Source organism: Ambystoma mexicanum, chromosome 5p, assembly GCF_040938575.1.
Source record: "Ambystoma mexicanum isolate Mex_15411 chromosome 5p, UKY_AmexF1_1, whole genome shotgun sequence".
Lineage (NCBI taxonomy): Eukaryota > Metazoa > Chordata > Amphibia > Caudata > Ambystomatidae > Ambystoma > Ambystoma mexicanum.
In genome coordinates this window covers 76771661-76792509 of record NC_090930.1, presented here as the reverse complement: position 1 = coordinate 76792509, position 20849 = coordinate 76771661, and the positions used below count along the sequence as shown (strand labels likewise).

Sequence of the window (20849 nt, the reverse complement as noted above, 5' to 3'; positions counted from 1 at the left end):
GATAGAATGTCCGAATACCCCCAATATATTTGCTCAAGGTCGTGGTGGCATTTGATACTTGTTCACACCAGGAGCCGTTCTCAGCAAAGCACTGGCCCAAATAGTTATAGGTGGTAACCTGCTCTAATATTACAACTTCTATATCTATACTATCTTTGACATTCTGGCTGTTATACTTCTGAAAACAAGGGTTTTAGTTTTGCTTTTGTTAATTTCTAGTGGTGACGAAGGTCACCACATTTCTTTGCAAAAACAGCTATAATGTACCTTATGCCCATTGGAGTAGTCAGTGACATCACTGCATCATCTGCGAAAAATAGGGCGCAGGCGTGAGCTGCCCATCCTTGGGGGGACCATGATATCGGCCACCAACTCGTCTATTAGGCTGTTGATGTAAATGCAAAAGAGGAGTGGAGCTAGCACGCATCACTGCCTAACCCAATGCTGCACCTTAAACTTCTCTGTGTTATCTCCACTCATCCCACAGTGCACATGGGCGCTGTTGTTGGAGTATAAGGCCTGTATAATGATCAGTAGGCCTACAGGAATGTTATATCCATTCAAAACCTGCCACAGCTGGATTCTGGGGACAGAGTCAAACGCTGTCTTTAGATCAGCAAACACAGCATACAGTTTGTTGTTGTTCATTATTGGGTATTTATTTAACAATAGATCTAGCCGCAGGCACTGTTCAAGGGTCCCCATTCCCTGTCGAAATCCCACCTGCAAGGGGTTTATTATCCCTCTACACTTAACCGATTCTTGAAGGCGGCCCAGGATAACCTTTGCATATAATTTTCTTGCCCCATCTAACAGGGAGATGGGGCGGTAGTTTTTTAGGGGAGTCTTTTGAGCCCTTCTTAAATATAGGGATTATGTCCTCCCACCAAGTGGGAGGGATGGATCCCAGCTTTATAACAGCGTTAAAGACTTGTGTCAAAGCCGGGGCCCATATTACCGATTTGTCTTTAGAGAGGTGCATGGGTGTACAGTCAGGGCCAGGTGCTTTCCCACACCCAAGGGCACATACAGCCTTCTCAACCACCTGCACACTTACTACAGGTCTGGTACATACTCAAGTGAGTCCCCATTTTGTACACCCAAGTTCAGTGAGTTACTGAGGACCCCTGAGTCCTTGTAGAAGTTCATTAAGTGTCGGTTGGAATACTATATTGCAGATAACAGGAGACATCTGGAGCCATGCCCAATGCAAGCTTCCAAAAGGTGCGCTTGTCATTGGCCTTGCACGCACATGCATGGTTTCCCATCTTTCATGGTGGGAAAGCTTTTTCTTATTCCTAATAGTTTTACAGATAGATCTAAGCAACCTCTAGTTTTTTATGTCTACAATTAGTCCCTCTTTAGGGCATGTAAAGATATTCCCCTTGCACAGTCGACACTCCTTGTCATACCAGCCCTGGCTGGTCTGCACGTATTTCTTCTCCTTGGTGCCTGGTTTGGTAAATGAGGAGTTTAGGGCTGCAACCATCTCGACATAGTCATCCAATACTTCTTACAATCCCCTAGTCAGATCATAGATGGCTGCAATATACCCAATAATTGCACAATAGATGCCCGGTAATAATAAAGAGGTGAGCGGCTAGTGCAGAAGCAATGAGCAGCAGGTACATGAAGAGTGGTGCTGGCCAGGGCAATGCAAGGCAGCGGCCCGGAAGGGAAGATGGTGGCATCCCAAACATCAGGATAGTAGTGCAAACCTGCATTCTGAGCTCCTCAATTGGCTAGGAGGTCAGCACTGGAAGCAAATGAATTGGCTCTGCCCAAATTAGACTAAAGTTCTCCTGATGGGAATCTGAAAATGCCACCACAAAAGGGTTTGATTAGCTCACTATACCGGCCCTCTGCTAACAGGATCTATAAATGATCAGAAGCTGCGGTTTACACTGAACAGTGATTTGTCATTTGGCCCACAGGTCAATAACGTTATCATGAGTGTCTTTGCTACCTTTGTTTCCTGTGCAACCTAGTCAAAATGGCGTATTCTGAGATAATGCAGTGCTAGTCTATCTGTGAATCTCTACACTACAGACTTTTGTGATATGATACACTGAAAGCTTGCAGCCAACATAATGGACAACCTTTAATGAACACAAGAGCCTTCAACCCATTTTATTCCAGGGGGCTAAATTAAACTGAGTCCCTTACACCAGTATTATACTGGCTCCTGATTAACAAGATGGCAGACTTTAAACACTTTTCTTAGTTTGTAAAAACTAATCTGGCGGATCCTAAATCGGCACTTACACTATAAGCAGAACAAATATTGAAAGTCGGGTTCGTGGAGCCTGCTGTCTTTCCACGTGTGAGATACAAATGTTTGAGGCAAGAACATTACATGTAAAACGTTTACCTTATAGAACTCCAAACGCATCCCTTCACCTCAAAGCCAACATTTCCAAGGTATGAAAAGCTCATCTATTCCGACAAGCTTGGTCACAACTCACTCATAAGAACGCATGTGTGCTTTGCAATAACAATGAGTATAATACTAATGTTGCTATCTGGTATTTTTAACAGGAATAGTAAGGCTGCGGCCTTGGTTTTTAAGGCTTTAAATGTATATGAAATAGATTCCGCTAGTATGGTATGTATTGCTGTTTATACTGTTATTTGTATGATACTTGTTTTAATACTAGTATCACCATATAATATTATATGAATGAATTGTTCTTGTAGTATGCTATCTAAATGATGAATGTATATGTGTAAAGTTTTAATTGAAAACTATAACACATTAAATAAAATAAATAACAATAAAAGAAAAAGACAATACAGAACCCAGGAGCTAGTTTAGGTTTACAAAATGTCTTGCAATTGGTGCAAATATTGTGCTACGTTTACTACATGAGATGATAGACCACAACACAATGTAAATAAATGATTATAGCAGCTTTTGAAATAAATGCACTTCGTATTAATCTATTTGAATGTATATGATTGTATTGCATAAGTATTACATTTTAAGATCCAAATAAACGACAGCAAAACGTGAGGATTCAGAAAAATGCCACAGTGGAAAATTATAATTTACAGCATGCAAATCATTTTTAAAACACTACATTTCTCAAAAAATCCAATATTGCTGAACATATTTATTTCTCAAAAGTGTAAAAACTAACCTGTGTTATTCGAGCGGCTGCTTTGTCCCCACCTGGAACATATAGTGGAACAGGTTTTAAAGCGTTTGCCACAGCGGTTTCCTAATTTTAACAATCTGTAGCTGCATTCACAACCAATCATTTTGCACTGAATGAAATCACCAATACATATTTGTTTCACATAGCAATATATACCACATACATGGTGTAGCGGAGCCTAAACAAGGTGAGAGCAAGTTAAATCTTGAAATGGTACACAGAGGTACCATGATAGGCAGCAATAGAAATTGGAAGGATACTAATGAAACAGCTCAGGGAGTAAAGTAAATGTTGCTGGGATCTGTGCATAATAAACATGTTTTACGCTCTGCAGGGCCAATTCAGGCTTTTATCTGCCTGGGGTGTTTGTCCTGTGATAAACACTGTAACAGGTGTTATGGGCCTTGCGACAGAGTTTCAGGCTCGTGTGCAGCAAGGATTTGTACTTAGGCTTTCTGTCCCATAATGCCTTATATGGCCTGAGGGTAGGACCTATTACTCTTGATACTATAGAGCATGGTTACTCATTATGTGGCCCTCTAGATGTTTTAGCCTTCAACTCCCATAATCAACATCGTTAATAATCAAGGATCATGGGAGATGCATACTAAAACACCTGTAGGGCAACATATAGAGTAACTATGGTATACATTGTATATAAATGAAGTGTTACACACTGGAGTGACTAATGTACTCCTAGTCCATAGTCCACTTTCCTCCATCGTGTATGGGCGCCCATCGCGAGGGACGGGAATGGAACCTTTTTTCCACCAGAAAAAGACATTTCCCCTTTAAATGTACTGGCTCGCGGGGGTGGCAATACAAGATGGAAGGAAGGGGACGGGACGTAGGAGTAATATATAAAAGTTGTTTGCACATAAATCTGCCTATGCAGTGGCAGGGTATTGGCTGTGGGTGCACCTGTGCTGCTAGTAGCCTTAGAATGCAGGGCTACATAAACCAAACTGCGGGTTATACTTAAACAATGAGCCCCGAGCTGGGGGTCATTACCACTTCAGGTAAAGCCCTGGTGCCCTTAGTTACATGCCCAATCGAAAAGAGGGCCTTAACGCAGGCCCTGGGGCGTAACTGCCCCTGAGCTAGGGGCCTATTGCTATTAGTACTCAAGCCCATTAGACCAGGGTACTAACAGTGTCTGTTACCAGTTGCGTGTTTCGCAACAGAAAAAAAGAAGAAAAAAAAGATGGCCACCATGATCGGGTGACAAGGGACTAATTGTCCCTTCTACCTTACCCTGGAGTCGTGTCATGGAACGGGACGTGCCCTGAATATTACTGTTTGCGGCACAGGATGAGAAAGGAGGTTAGTGGAGCGGGAGGGAGAGAAATCTGTGGGAAGGGAGGTGGTAGAGATGGGGGAGCACTTACCTGGGGTGCCCGGCAGGGAGATGACCGCCTCCAGCCCTGAGGAGGATCACAGCGCTAGGATTACAGTATGATAATGTCCCTGCTCCGAGCCTCGCAATTGGCTGGGAGGACAAACCACGCCCCAACCAGGGACCAATATTTGATAGCCCTCAGAGTGTCCCTTGAGAATGCATTCTAAGAATTCCAAGGGATATAATTAAGCTTTATAATTCTAGTGGCCTGGGTGAAAATTGGTGTGGCACCAGCAGCAAGGCTGGTCATGAATGCAGTCTGGACTTAGGAGTGGCCAGTGTAAAGGTGGGGTGTGCTGGCAGCAGGGCTAACAGTGATGCTCCTGCAAAGATAAGGAAACACATCAATGACGCCCTGCTTGCTCAGCAGATCCCAGTGAGAAGCTTGACGGAGCGCAGCTCTGTGTGAATATCCAGGCTATACCAGTTTGTAGAGCTCTGGGATTTTTATTATTATGACGATTGTTAGGGTATTTATTGTGCACGGATTGAGCTTCGGGAAGCAATGGAGAACTTTGCAAGTCATAGAAGGAAATGCACAAGCGCAGAGCTAACAATGGGGAGGGAGGTCAGAAATTAGGCAGTAAGAGATCTACAACCAAATAGGAAGTGGTCAAAGTGTATGAAAAGAAGGAATTGAATTATGTTCCCTGCTGGCCTGCCCCGGCTCTCCACAAACCCCATCGCCACGACCCCTCCCACATGCAAACCAAACCCCCAAACAAGAACAAATGCTATTTAAGGGAATGTTCAGTGCAGTGCACTAAAGTGCAAGTTTCAACTTCTTCCTACACTTTCCTTTTAAAACTAAACCATTACGGAAAGTTTCTTTACTTTTTTTATTTTAAGTAGAGGAGCACCGCTCTCGCCTCCTTCAACCACTGCAAATAGAGGAGGAAACATTGTAGTAGATTACCTAGTCACAGTTTAGGTAGGGAGTGGAAGGTGTGTGGACCTAGGTGTTGGGAAGAAGCCATTCCTTGAAGAGGAGGGTCTTGAGCTCCTTCCTGAAATGTAGAACTGAAAGGTAGAATCTCCTTTTGATGGGGAGAAGATTCAAGAGTTTAGGGCAAAGACACACAAGACCTCTCTTCGTTTTCTTTCCTTCCTGCAGTAGCAGAGTATAAGACTGCACATGTCTTTACTTCTGGTGGATTGTACTCCTTTGGAGATGCTGAGGTTCTTAGCAAGGTAGTTTGGAGACTTCAGGGCAAAGTCTAATCACAACCCAAAGGACTGAGTACAGTTGGTCAACTGGGGTGTGAAGCCTTCGAGGGTGATAGAGGAGAGCCAGGTCTGGATGTCAGGGTGTTCTGTGTTGTAGGTCAGAAGGAGGAACTCTGTCTTGGAAGGGTTTATCTTCAGGAAAACACTCGACATCCAGGACTTGATCAATGTGAGGCAGACCTTGAGCCTGGAGATGTGTTCAATGGAGGATATATTGATGTAGAGCTACGTGTCATCTGCATATTGGTGGATGTGGATGTTGTTTTGAGCCAGGAGGGTTCTGACCGCTTCCATGTAAAGGATTAAGAGGCACAGGGAGGGGATGGATTCTTGCGGGACTCCATCGTTGATGGATAGAGTTGGTGATCTGGAGGAATCCATTGACAAATTGGGGGGGTAAGCAGTTGGATTTCAACCAGCTGCGAGTGCTTTTGCTGATCACAATGTGGCAATGTAGAATGTTGTTGAGTGTCTGGTAGTCTACTGTGTCGAATACTGCTGAGAGGTCGAGGTAGAACTAGGAGGATAGGATGGCCTTTGTCAAGAAAGTGAAGAGCATTGTGGATCACCTTGATGATAGCGGTTTCGTTTAGGCCGGAAGCAGGTTGTCAGCGTTGATGTTGCGTGACTATTACTTTCTAAAGGATTTGACCTCAGAAAGCAAGATAGGTGATGTTGCTGAGATTGTCGGTTTCCAGTGTTGGCTTCTTGAGAAGACTGAGGATTTATCCAATCTGGCGGGTCGAAGGAAAGAGGTCATGAACCACCATATGCAACCCTCCACCCATGCAACAATGAGCTGTCGGCAGAAGCGCTTGCAGTGGAGGCTCGGCAACAAAGGCGGGAAGGGAACTACATTTCCCAATAGACTGAGCGGTCCAAGACATGTGATGATACCATCACGCCAGGTACTCAGTGTTCAGAAGCCACAATCTCTGTTATAGGAACTGAGACAGCGGACCTTATTACGCGTCCGCAGGTAACCGTGCCAGTGCTACCGGCAGGTTGCTGTTGGACCCGTAATTATTTACTGGCGACTGGCTTCTCGGTGCCACCAGGAGATTACAAACCCGGCGGCCCAGAAAGTCAGGCGCTGGCAAATTGTAAGTCCCCATGGGAATGGGGACCACGGAAGCACCGGCACCGTTGTAAACGGTGCCGGTGCTTCCGTGATAGGTCTACCTACTGTGGCCACTGTGCCTGCAGGGTCAGACCTGTCAGGCACAGCATTTCTGGCAGGCAAACCCATAGTTTGCCGGTCCAGAAGCAACGGTGCCGGTAATCTTACCACGTTGTTACTGGACCGGCAAACTTAGAATGAGGCCCATCGTCTTGTGGCGCTTCTCAACTAAGCAAGTCTTCTGAATGGCTTTTTGATTATTTGCCTTATGTTTCCAGACTTCTGAATCTTGCTACTAGACCTCATCTTTTCAGATTATCCCTGGTTGTCATTTTTTAGTCCTGCTGTTCACAAACTCTGCTTGCCCTGGACCGGTCATTGGATTCACACATGTACTTTTGATTAACTGGTCATTGCCGTACTTGGATTGTCCCTGACCTTCTCAGTCTGCTGATTTGGATCCTGTACCAAGTGTTCTCAGAGCTTGTTCTGTATATCAGTGTTCCGCTCCCTCTGTGTCCTACTAACTCTGTGAATCCTTGTCTCCTCCAAGTGCCGGGATTCCTAGGAAGCTCTGGTTACAAGACTGTCTGATTTGCCTTTCTTTGTGACTCATGAAAACTGTTCCATTTTGGATTATTTTTTGCCTTCTGGATCCTTATCTCTTTAAATTGTGATCCTTGCCCACAAGAGACTGGAACCATCGCCTACAAGTTTGGACTCTACTTTGTGACAAATCTGAGGATATCGTCCCTTCTTCCCTAGGGGGACACCTTTCCCATGGGGCCAGGGTGGTGCATCCACAGTACAATAATCCCCCTGGGGATAGTGCACCGAGGAAGGATCACATGGGCAGGGAAGTCCCCTATGGAATTGGGAACAATTGTTCTCAGAGAACTCAGTATTCTTCCGCCATAATACCCATTCTGATTCAGATTTGAAATCCTTCCCCCTCCTTTGTAGGCAGAACCAATATAATCTGTTGCAGGTTAGTGACTCTAATATACTTGAAAACCTTCACTTATTAGAGAATACTGATTGTCCTGCCTCAGAGTGGGAAACCAGTACTGGGAGGAAGTAGATCACTCTGATCGGCCTGGTCTTTTTCGCAATGTCAAGTGCCTGAACGAACACAGCTGGTTGGTGCAGGAGTTCAAAAGGAGCGCAGCCATGGAGCTCAGAAAGAACGATCTTCCGAGGAGGAACGGCAGAGAGAGAAGACTAACGGGAAGCAACAAAGGGAGGGAAAGGGAACCCCGACCAAGGTCTGATCAGGAAGGACCGACAGAGTTGTTACCAATACTTACTTCCAGGTGACTCCAGCCCCCACGATCCGCTTGCAAGGCAGGACGTGCAACCAAAGAAAGCGATGCCTGCGGAACCACTGCAGACCCCGCCATTCACCAGGGAGTTGCCAGAGACTAGACGAGCAACACAAGAGCTGGGAAAACACTGATACTGGAGAACAGAGAGAGAATAGGTACACAGGTTTACCAGAATGTGTTGTAGGTCCAAGGAAGCTCAAAAGTGAATATAAGAGTTGAATGAAGGGAGTCTGGGACCCAAAAGTGACTGAAAGTGTTCATACTTGGCAGGAGAGTTAACCAAGGGGCAACAAACCTGTGCTAATCTTGGGACTCGCATTCAAATAAGCCGACGAGAAGCACATTTTATGAGGATCACATTTGCGCGTCTGGGACTCGCTCTCACCTAGAAAATTGGAAACCAGGGGAACACCAAACTCTGGAATTGATGAAGCAAAACCTATACTTGGTAGAAGAGTATGCCAAGTTAGGGGGATTGAAAGGCTGGGAATCCAAGAGATAATTCTTTGTGTGCTATCCAGTGCCCCTTGGAACAATAATTAACCATAATGGAAAGGAGCATCACCCTAGCTTTGGTACTTGCAATTTTGTAACATTATTTTGCATCACTTTATTGTCAGAAAAACTAGAGACTTATCTGTTTACTGAGAACACCAAGAATACTGTTTATTTGAAGTAAATACAATCCTTACGCAATTATAGCAGTATATCAGTACCAGTGGCAGAAGTAGGTTTTCTTTGGACACAAGAGGGACTGACTACTTTAGTTTCAGACTTCCTGACATTTCGATTTGTTTCTTTAGAGGTAGGGAGATCCCCCCCTTAGTTTTAGGGACAGAGAGATATTTTTCTAACCATTTTTTCTTTAATAAAAGTCTGACTTCTGCACCCTTACATATGGTGTCAGGAGTGGAATCTGATCTGATTGACACAAACTGGGGGACCCTTAATGTTATCAAATTTACCGAACAAGCTAGTATCCCCGAAGTGGCAACTAAAGAATCCATAGGATTTGATCTCGCCAGTAGTAGAGAAGTAGAGAAGTAGTCCTAGAACCTGGCGAAAGATAACTAATACTGACATATTTCGTATGGACTCCTACTCCCAGCACTTACATCAGGTTAACTTTGAAGTCAGGATTGACCTGCAAATTTGGCATAGATGTGATGGCCAATGTAATAGACCCAGAGTTTAGAGGGGATGTCAAAATGCTCTTACAAAACAATGGCAAACAAACCTATCATGTCAAACCCAGGTAGCACAAGGTATCTTGGAGAAGAACAAGTTACTTTCTTATCTGGTAACATTCTTTCGATGGGATGTTCCTCTGACGTATTCCACATCTTTGACATTGATTACCACAGCTGTGCTGCTTCATAAAACCTTTTCGGCGTAGGCGTCCTGTGTCGATGACGTCGATACGCTCCTTCGAGGACCTCCTCCGACAGTCGACGTCACTGGATGTTATATGTAGGACGCACGATGCCCGTAGCCTCAGTTGTAGTATTTTCCCCCAGAACGTGTGTGTGGCACCAATCTGCTGCCAGTATTACTACAGAAAGCCTTGCGGAAACAGAGGCTGCAATCGCATAAGAAATTCTGTAGTGGGGCAGGTAGGAGGGTACGATGTGAAATACGTCGGAGGAACATCCCATCGAAAGAACGTTACCAGGTAAGAAAGTAACTTGTTCTTCGAGGGGATTGTATCCTCTGATGTATTCCACATCTTTGACAGACTCCCAAAGCAGTACCAACGTAAGGAGGAGGGAAAAGAATTTAGAATTTTTTAGAATGCCCAAATTGGAGAATAGAGGACTGCCTTGCCAAAGGCCAAATCTTGCCCATGGATAGATTACAGGGAATAATGTTTCAAAAAAGTACGGACAGAGGCACATGTGGCTGCTTCGCAAATATTGCGAATCGGAACACCCCTCTGTAGTGCCGTGGAGGCAGCCATACCCCTAGTAGAATGAGCCTGTAAGCCAACTGGAGGGTCCTTTCCCACCAAACTATAACACTCAGAGATGGTCAAAATGATCCATCTAGACAAGTTCTGCTTGGAAACAGCCTGACTTAAATGCCTTCCAGCGTAACCAATAAAGAGCTGATCGTCCACTCTGACCTGGGACATCCGTGAGAGATAGAAACTCAAAGCTCTCCAACGGTTCCAACCTATGGAGCCTCTCCTCTTCCTTACCAGGATGTGTAGGCGGATAGAATGCCGGAAGAATTACCTTCTGGCTCAGATGGATTTCCGACACAACCTTTGGAAGAAAGGAAGGCCGTACCCTAAGGATAACTCTGTCCTTATGGAACACAGTGAAGGGTGGTTTGGTGGAAAGTGCCTGCAACTCACTCACTCTGCAGGCGGAAGTAACCGCGACTAAAAATACAATTTTAAAGGACAATAGTCTCAATGGACAAGAATGCAAGGGCTCAAACGGAGCTCCCATTAGGAACTTTAAAATCAAATTCAAATCCCATCCCGGCACCTGGAAATGCGACGGTGGAAACACATGAGTTAGCCCTTTTAGGAACTGAGAAATCAAAGGGATTTTAAAATAAGAACATTCCTCAGACAAGCGCTTAAATATTGTCAGCGCCGCCAGGTAACCGTTAATGGTACCCAGATGCAGGCCCTTGTGGGCTAAAGAAAGCAAAAAAGACAAAACCAAAAGAATGGATCATTGGAAAGGATCCACATTCTGTACTCTGCACCAGTCGCAGAACTTCTTCCAACGGCAACGGTACAGGGATTTCGTTGCGGGCCTTCTGGCCGAAAGCAATACCTCCATCACATCTTCAGGGAGGTCCCAATCCTTATATATCAGCCTTTCGGATACCAAGCATGAAGGGTGAGAGACTTGACTTCTGGATGGAGAACTCGACCCCCATCCCGTGAGAGCAGATCATCTCGGTAGGGAAGACGACGTGTGGGCAGATGGACATGTCTAGAAGGTCCGGGTACCGCTCTCTCCTGGCCCATTCCGGAGCAATGAGGATCATCCGGGAACCAAACCTCTGCAACATCTGCGGAATGACGGGGCTGGAGGGAAGAGCGTAGAGCAGTGGGAAGGACCACTCCACTACGAACGTGTCCCCTAAGGCTCCTCTTGTAGGAAATTCCCACAAGCAGAATCTCTCGCACTTCCGGGTTGACACTGGTGGCAAAGAGATCCACTTGTGGGGTTCCCCAAAGGACGAAGATCTCCAAAAGAACTTCCTGAACCAGCTCCCACTCGTGAGAAACCGTGCTGTGCCTGCTCAGAGCGTCCGCCACCACGTTTTTGTCTCCGGTCAGATGAACTGCCGAGATCGAAATTTCCTGCTGGATGGCCCAGAACCAGAGCTGCATCGCCTCTCTGCACAGTGGGAGTGAACCTGACCCCGCCCTTTTTGTTGAGGTAGTGCATGGCCACTGTATTGTCCGTCATAATCAGGACATTCTTCCCTCGCACAGATGGCAGAAAAGCCTTCAGGGCTAGCCTGACAGCCCGCAGCTCTAAGAGATTGATGTGGAGTCTGGACTCCGATGGAGACCAACGACTGCTGGCTGTCAGCTCATTGGCACAAGCTCCCCAACCCATAAGGGATGCGTCCGTCACGATCGTCACCTCCGACCACGGTTGCCAAAACGGAGCCCCTTTGAACAGATTTCCTTCGACGGCCCACCACAGAAGGTCCTGGGCGACCGAGGGCAGAAACTGAACGGGGTCCGACATCCTGCCGGAGAACTGTGACCACAGCATCTTGATTGCTCACTGCAGAGATCTCATCCGCAGCCTGGCCTCTGGCACCAGTAAAATTCAGGATGCCAGGATGCCGAGCAATCTCAAGAACTCGAATGCCAGGAGACTCTGGGCATGTTGAAACTTGTCCACCATCTGCAGAATGTTGTGAGCCCTCACCAGGGGAGGCGAACACTGCCCCAATGATGTGTCTAGCACTGCCCCGATGTACTGGAGCCGCTGGGTAGGTGTCACATGAGACTTCTTTAAGTTGAGGGAGAAGCCCAGCTTGTGAAGGGAGTGGCAGGTGACGTACAGATGATCCAGGACTTGCTCTGGAGAGCGTGCCCTGATCGACCAATCGTCCAGGTAGGGGTAGATGTGAATCCCCCCTTTCCTGAGATGCGCTGCCACCACCAACATCAGCTTGATGAAGACCCTCGGGCGGGGGTCAATCCGAACGGCAGGACCCGAAACTGAAAATGCGAGTTGCCAGCCGCAAACCTCAGGTACTTCCTGCGCTTGGGATGAATCGGCACATGAAAGTAAGCATCCTTGAGGTCAAGAGACACCAACCAATCCTGAAGTTGAAGGGCCTGGAGGACTTGAAAAAGAGTAACCATCTTGAACTTGTCCTTCCTGAGGAGCTTGTTCAAACCACGCAAGTCAATGATGGGTCTCAATCCTCTGTCTTATTTCGGGATCAAAAAATATGGGGAATACCATCCTTTGTTCCTCTCCGCTACAGGTACCAGTTCTATGGCACCTTTCTCTAGCAGGGATAGGATTTCCTGCGCAAGGAGCGGATCCGACGCTTCAAAGAGAGCTTCCACGGTGGATTGTCGTGAGGCCTCTGCCGGAAAGGAAGACAGTAGCTGTGGGCTATGATCTCCAGAACCCACACATCTGAAGTAATGGCACGCCATTCTACAAGATGCTGTGCCAGCCTTCCCCCAACCGGCAAACCATGGGACATGGCCTCATGACTGAGCGAAGCGGCTGCGGCTGTGCTTGAGGGCAAGGAGGCAACTGCCAGAGCTGCTTTGGCACCTCGAGTACCTTGCTTTCCACCTCTGGTACTCCTGCGTTGGCCCCTTTGACTGGCAGCTCCCCTAAATCTATCAAAGGAAGAGTAGTATCGAAAGGATCCTCCCCTCCATTGCTGTCCCCTAGACCAAAAAGGCAGAGGTTGACGCACTGCAGCGCTCAAGGACTTTGCTGCACCTTTGGAGGTCTGCAACCTTTCAAGGCTCTCGTCAGCCTTGCTGCCAAAAAGATGGACACCATTAAAGGGCATGTTGAGAAGCCGGGACTGAACATCAGGAGCAAACCCTGACTTCCGCAACCACGCAAATCTGCGCATCACGGTGCTCGCCACCACGGACCGGCTGACACAGTCTGCCATGTCCAGACCCAACTGAACAGTTTCACACATGTCATCCTTGCCACCCTGAGCGAGGGCAAGAAAACCATCCCGTTCCTCCCCTTTGGGAATATGTTCAGCCGCCAACGACACACAATTCCACAGAGTGTGCGTGAATCTTGCAAGGGCACAAACAGAGCTGTCTGCCTTTAAAGCCATACCCCCAGAAGAAAATACCTTCTTCACCCAACCATCAAAGCGTTTGTCGTCCCTATCAGGAGGGATTGCAGGGTACGCAGCCTGCTTTTCTGGGGCCATAGCCGTCTGCATCACCAAACTCTCCGGTGTAGGGTGTGTAGACAAGTAGCAGGGGTCACCACTGGCTGCGCGGTATTTTTTCAGCAACGACTTATTCACTGCCGGGAGACTCTCCGGAGCAGTCCAAGCTGCCGCCACCCTTCTTTGTAAGGCCATATAAAATGGCAACACCGGGTCAGTGGGTGGACCTTGGTCCAAGATATCTGTCAGGTCATCCTGCAGAAAATCCACAGGTGGAGCAGACTACCCCAGATAGTCCGTCACCCTCGACATGAGGTGCCTGTACGAGGAGTCAGCATGTGTACCAGGCTCAGGCCTGCCAAAATCAAGCTCTGGGGAGGTATCAAGACCACCTGCGTTATGTAAAGATTGACGAAGGTCTTCCAATTGGCTATGACCAGACAACAGGTCATCAGGAACCTCAGGAGGCACAACCCCCTCTTCATCAGACCCTTCCTCTACCTCTGAAATGTACTCCAAGGGTTGGAACAAGTCCACCCTGGGAGGAGGAACAGAGTATGGGTCAAATATAGGCCACTCAGACTTGCTGAGCGCCTTTCTCAGAGCTTCCACAGCACTCCGGGGCACCTCCGGCAAAATTTCCTCAAAAGGCATCGAGGGCGCCGATGGGAGTGGTGTTGACGCCGACCGAGGCGCCGACAACTTCGACAACGGCTTCGAGGCCGGAGACCCGAGCGTGGCCTCCGACGGCCTCGGCGCTGATGGCGTCAACGACTTCCTCGGAGCGGGAGCCTCAGGCAAATCCCTCGACAGACATGGCGCCAACGGCGTTGATGCCTTCTTCGAATGCCTCAAGGCTCCAACGGTCTCGACGGCATTGAGGACCTGGATCGGGCACGGTGGCGATCATCCTTGTCCGATCGGGACCTCAATGGTTCCCGATGACCGCGCCGACCGGCCGAGCCTGAATGCGTGCGAGCGGTGGCTCTAGCGCGTTCCCTGCCGGCTTCACTCGAAGGCACGGACGGAACAGAGCCCTGCGATTCAAAAATCGCCATCATCTGCCAGCGGAATTCAGCCCATTCGGCCGGTGACAAGTGTTTTGTGGGACAAGCCACCCGCCGTCTGGCGGAGTCCTTTGACGAGGACGGGGAAGGCGACCGGTGACGCCGCGTCTGTGAATGCCTCGAAGAGGCAGAGGAATGGCGGGACCCACTCCTAGAACGAGACCCCCTGGACTTACGCCGACACAGAGAGTCGCCCCTCGAATCGTCAGTCAAAAGTCCAGCTGATTTCTTCTTACGGGGTTTGGAAACCCTACCTACCGACAGCTTCTTCTTCCCCTCCCGCAAGGCCTTCGAAGTCAAAGACTGGCATTCGTCACAGTCATCGGTGGCGTGGCTCTCGCCATGCGGGTTCGTAAGTGACATCTTGGAACTGCAGTCTTGACACTTCTTTAAGCCCGACTTCGGAGTAGCAGAAGACAAAGACATCTTTCTCGGAACAACAATAGAAGAACCGTTATTCAACAAGAGAGAACCGAGGTGCGCCGAGATTACAAAGCGACCACGTTCGTGGAAAAAACAGAACTGAGGCTACGGACGTCGTGCGTCCTACATATAACATCCGGTGACGTCGACCGTCGGAGGAGGTCTTCGAAGGAGCGTATCGACGTCATCGACGCAGGACGTCTACCCCAAAGCAGTTTTCCGAAGCAGCACAGCTGTGGTAATCAATGTCAAAGATGTGGAATACGTCGGAGGACACAATCACCTCGAAAGCCCTGTTTCCCAGACTAAGAGGGAAAGTTAAATTGCAAATCGCTGAGAGAGGAACAAAGGGATTTGGGGCATCAGATTTCGAGCCTGTGGTTGACCCTGAGCTAAAGAAGGTCCCAGCTCATGAAATTGATACTGAAATTATCCCTGACTTAGCCTTCACTCAGCGTAACGATCTAGTACTAGTGGAGGCCCTCCTCAAGGTTATTCTGGAGGAAGAAGGAAGACAAAAAGAGGGATTATTCTTTCCTCAGAAATTGACTACTTTATAGGGGTGACGTTGCACCAGATGACGTGTCTCGTTCACAAATTGTGGTGCCACGCAGCCATAGAAAAATGGTCCTAGAAGTTGCCCATGCCCATCTTACAGCAGAACATTTGGGAGCTGCTAAAACGAAAGCCCAAATATTGAATTGTTTTTACTGGCATGGGCTATATGCCGAAGTAAAAAGCATTATTCTCACTTGCCCATCATGTCAAAAACCATCTCTCATATTCCACCTCCAGTTCGTTTGCAACCCCTACTTATTATTGTTGTTCCTTTTTCACATACAAGGATGAACAATGGTGGCCCTCTAGAACCTTCAAAGTTAGGGAACAGATATATACTGGTAATTGTAGATTACGCTACTTGGTACCCTGAAGCTTTACCATGAGGTCCAACACTACACAGCAAATTCTAAAGCATCTACTTCTATTTTTTGTCCAGAGTAGGGTTTCCCAAAGAGATCCTTACTGATCAGGAAACCACTTTTCATGAGTGAACTGATGGGTGAGGTAAAAGAAGTTCTACAAATGAAAACTCTTAAACTTCGGTTTATCACCCACAAACAGATGGGCTAGTGGAACGATTGAATAAGACTTTAAAGACTGTTCTCAAAATGTAGGTTGAAGCAGATGGGAAATACGGGGATACTATGGTACCCTGGGCCCCATTTTCTATCCGAAAGACCCCTCAGGCATCTCTAGGATTCGCTCTATTTGAACTCTTGTATAGACGGGACCCTATAGACGTTCTTGACATGCTTAGGGAAACATGGGATGAACGGGGTGAGGCCATGTTACCTTTGTCTCAGACCGCACAATGTCTAACGGAACACATGCCAGTAGTAGTTAGGTCCATAGTTCATTCCCACCTAAATAAATCCCAGGAAATACAGAAAACCGATTATGACCAGACCAATGTTGCCTGTTTTTTTTTGGTTGGTCAAAAGGTTTTAGTACTTTTGCCCACATCTGAATACAAAATACTTTCCTGTTGGCATTGCCCTTATGAAGTTTTAGAAAAATTGGGACCCTGTAATTATAGGGTATCACAACCAAATTGATGAGCCAAAACTCAAGTTTATAACATAAAAAAGATACTAAATACTAAAAGAGTGGAAGCAGGACACAGTTGAGGAAACTACAGTGGTGATGGACAGTCTCCTGACTGATGAATCAGAAGAAATCTGATTTCCTATTGATTTAGCACCCAGTAGGAAACAGGACTTACAAACTCTACTAAAGCAATTCCCTGATGTTTTTAACAGCAAACCTGGCAGGGTAGAAGGTTTTTTTCATTACATCCATACAACACCTGATAAAGTTTTTAATTTAAAACCTTACCAGATTCCAAAGGTCCGTAGAGAAATAGCGTGACAGGAAGTGGAGAAAATGTTGGCTTCTAATATTATAGGGCCATCACAATGGGCCTCATTACGAAGTTGGCGGTAACCCGCCGGTGCCACGGGTGGGTTGCCACCAACCCTGTAACACTGTCAGACCTGCCGGGCACAACAGCCCTGGCAGGCACAGTTGCAGTTCGCCGGTCCAGAAAGCGTGCCAGTAATTTGCTACCGGCACCCTTATTTCCAGACCGGCAAACTGGGAATGAGGCCCAATGTCCCTGGTGCTCGCCAATAGTCCTAGTGCGACAACTAGATCAATATCCCAGTTTGAAAACTATCATATGCCTAGGATAAACAAACCTAACCATCGATTGGTATCTGAAAAGTTCCTCTCCATGACTGATCGAACTAAGGGCTACTGGCAAGTGCCAGTGATTCCATCTGACTGAGAAAAGACTGCCTTCGCCACTACTGTGGGACTATTTCAATTCAAAGTGCTCCCTTTTGGTCATCGCAGGGCACCCGCAAACTTTCAGAGATGAATGGATCAAGCCCTAAGGCCATTCTCTGGATTTAGGATGACCTTCTTGGATGACATAGTTATTCACAGTAACACCTGGGAGAAGAACAAGTTACTTACCAACTGTTACATTCTTTCGACTCGATGTTCCTCCCACGTATTCCTAATCTTTGATAAATCCACTTCCAGCTTGCTGGCCTCTGAAATTCTTTTCCCAGTACAGGGCGCTGCGCGTCGACGTCCCTCGAGTCGGTGTCCCTCGAAGGCCTCCATATGTGCAGACAACCATGTGGCAGCCGCACAGATCTCTTTTATTGGAACTCCTCTTTAGAGAGCGGATGAGTCTGCGATACCTCTGGTTGAATGAGCCCTGAGGTGTTGATGAGGGTCCTTTCCTGCCAATTTATAGCACTCTATGATAGAATTATCCATCTTGAAATGGTCTGTTTCTTGATGGGTAAAACTAGTTTATGTCCTGCATACCCCACAAACAACTGGTCTGCTTGCCTAATCCTTGCGAGTCTGTTGATGTAAAAACTCAAGGCACGTTTTGGATCCAGCCTGTGTAATCTCTCTTCCTCTTTACCTGGGTGAGGAGGAGGGTAAAATGAAGGCAAGGTTATTTTTTGTGTGATATGGAATTCTGAGACAACCTTCGGGAGGAAATTAGGCTTCACTTGAAGAACTACTTTATCTTTGTGAAAAATAGTATCTGGAGGTTTGCAAGATAAAGCTTGTAGTTCGCTCACTCTTCTGGCAGAAGTTAAAGCCACTAGGTAAACAGTTTTGAGAGTGAGAAACCTTAATGGACAGGAATGAAGAGGTTCAAAAGGAGTGCCCATTAGAAATGTTAAGACTAGATATTAATCCCACAGGGGAACCTGAAAAGGAATTGGGGGAGGAAGACATTAGTCAATCCTTTCAGAAATTGAAGGACTAGAGGCATTTTGCAATATGAAGGTTCCTCGGCAGTGCGATTAAGAATTGAGAATGCGGCAAGGTAACCCTTGATTGTGCCAACTTGAAGTCCTGAATTTGCTAATTATAGCAGGAAATATAACACCATCGGTGTACTGCATGAAAATGGGTCAATGTCCTTATCTCTACACCAGCTGCAGAATTTGTTCCAACGGCAGTGGTAAAAAGATTTAGTTGCTGGTCTTCTAGCCGAAAGAAACACCTCCATTACGTCATACGGGAGGTCCCAATCTATGCATCTCAACCTTTCTGAAACCAAGCGTGACGGTTGAGAGTCCGGATATTCGGATGGAGCACCTGAACCCTCCTCTTGCGAGAGATCCTCTCTTTGTGGAAGACGAATCAGAGGACAGATGGACATGTCTAGAAGATCCGGGTATCACGTTCTCCTGGTCCAATCTGGGGCAAATAGAATCATGGGTTTCTGTAATCTTCTCAGCCTCTTTATTACGTGAGGAATGACAGGGACTGGAGAAAACGGGAACAGAAGTGGAAACTCCCAGTCCACCACAAACGCATCTCCTAGAGCTCCACTCGGGGGAAATTCCCTTGAGCAGTATCGTTCACATTTCTTGTTGACTCTCGTTGCAAACAGATCCATCTGAGGGGTTCCCCAAAGGGTGAAGATCTCTTGAAGGACTTCCTGAGCTAGTTCCAACTCGTGGGAGACTGAGGTTTGCATCCGCCACCATGTTCCTCTCTCTCCGGCTAGGTGAACTGCCAATAGAGAGATTCCTTCCTGAATTGCCTAAAACCAGAACTGCATTGCCTCTCTGCACAGTGGCAGTGACCCCACTCCTCCTCTTTTGTTGAGGTAGTGCATGGCCCCTGTGTTGTCCGTCATTATCCCTGTACTGATGGCAGAAAAGCTTTCAGTGCTAGCCTGATTGCTCTTACCTATAATAGGGTAATGTGTAGTCTGGACTTACAACAAAAACACACGTCAGAGTGAAAAAATAGCAACAATGTACACAACGACATACTATATCAACTGCAAGAATATTGCAACAGTAAATGGGGGGTTAGCCGGTTATGCGATATCCCAACATCCAAGAACCTCACTTAGGGGGTCGGGGGTGAGACATCCTCTAATGTGCTCTCCTCCTGACTGCTGAGGTAGCTGTTGAAGGAAATCCATATGATCCTGGGGCGAGACTGTAGGGGAAGCGTAGTGAGGTATTCTTCTTTGCAGTTCCGAGACCACGTAAGTACGTTGAGCCATTTCTGGGAGGTCGGGGGGAGGGGTTCTTCCAGTTTTGCCATATACATTTCTTAGCTATCATGCAGCTTATATTTAGGAATTTAGCCATGCGTCTAGTATAATCAGTATTCCACACCCCGAACAATGCCCCCAGAGGATTAGGATCAATTTCAGTGTCAGTGATAGCAGCTAGTGTCCTCAGGATCTCATCCCAGAAGCCTCACATTTTCTGACCGGTCCAAAACATGTGTAAATGGTCTGCGTTCTCTGCTCTGCAACGGGCACAGGAATGCATGGTGGTATGGGCAAATTTAGAGATTTTGAGTGGGATGTAATGCAGCCTATTCAGTAGTTTGTATTGAAGAGCTCGGTAACGGAAATTGAGGGAAACTTTCTTAGAGTGCAAGCACAACTTCTCCCATAGTTGGTCTACTTCGTTCACTCATTCAGTGCATGGTTTGGAAGGCTGAGCTGGGTTGCCCGCCAGCAGCATTTTATATAAAGAGGAGACGACGCCACGGGCGCCTCTCGAGTTGGCAATGTATGCAATCTCTGGGGTGTCAGCAGGCTCCTCAGGAAAGGTGGGCCATCTGGTGCGGAATGCCGGGCGAAGCCTGTAGTATTGCAACATTTCTAGTGCGAACCCAGAGTGCCCTGGTCTCCATGTCCGTGGGTCAATAAACCTACCATCAGGATATAAATCTGTAAGTGCTTGATAGCCTAGTGTCACCCAATGTCGAGCCAGGTGGTACGCTCACCTGGCTCCCACAGGGGCGTTGATCGGAACTGGACAGCTGCGGTCTCCACCAACGTGACGCGTAGTGCAGAGATGACAGATTGGACTGGCCCGCCTAATTTCGTCTGCTTGATCCGTAGAAGTATTTTCCTGAAAGTGGCGAAAGGGAATTAGCCACCCGTGGATTTGAGTGATAACACCCCACAGTTCTTCCCACTAATCACCTCCGATATCTCCTTTCATAGTCTCACCTTATGTTTATAAAAGATGAGCTCTCCATCCTGCGTGGAATGCAGGGGCGCGTAGATAACCAGTTACTTCACTGGTCCGAAGAAGTTGGGAGAGTTCTAGACCAATATTGACTCTGAGGTCCCCGGCGAGGAAGCGCAAGTATATAGTTCGTAAGAGTTCAAAATGTCTGATATTC

The 20849-nt window shown here is 47.1% G+C and overlaps 1 protein-coding gene across 4 annotated transcripts in view; it reads right to left on the bottom strand.

The window, feature by feature from the left end:
- EDA (ectodysplasin A) overlaps positions 1-20849 on the bottom strand; it is a 2379945-nt gene that overhangs the window by 470946 nt on the left and 1888150 nt on the right. For all 4 annotated transcript variants that reach the window (XM_069612481.1, XM_069612482.1, XM_069612483.1 and 1 more), the window contains exon 6: positions 3141-3172. In XM_069612481.1, coding sequence (XP_069468582.1) covers positions 3141-3172 — 32 coding nt within the window. The remainder of the gene's footprint in view (positions 1-3140; positions 3173-20849) is intronic.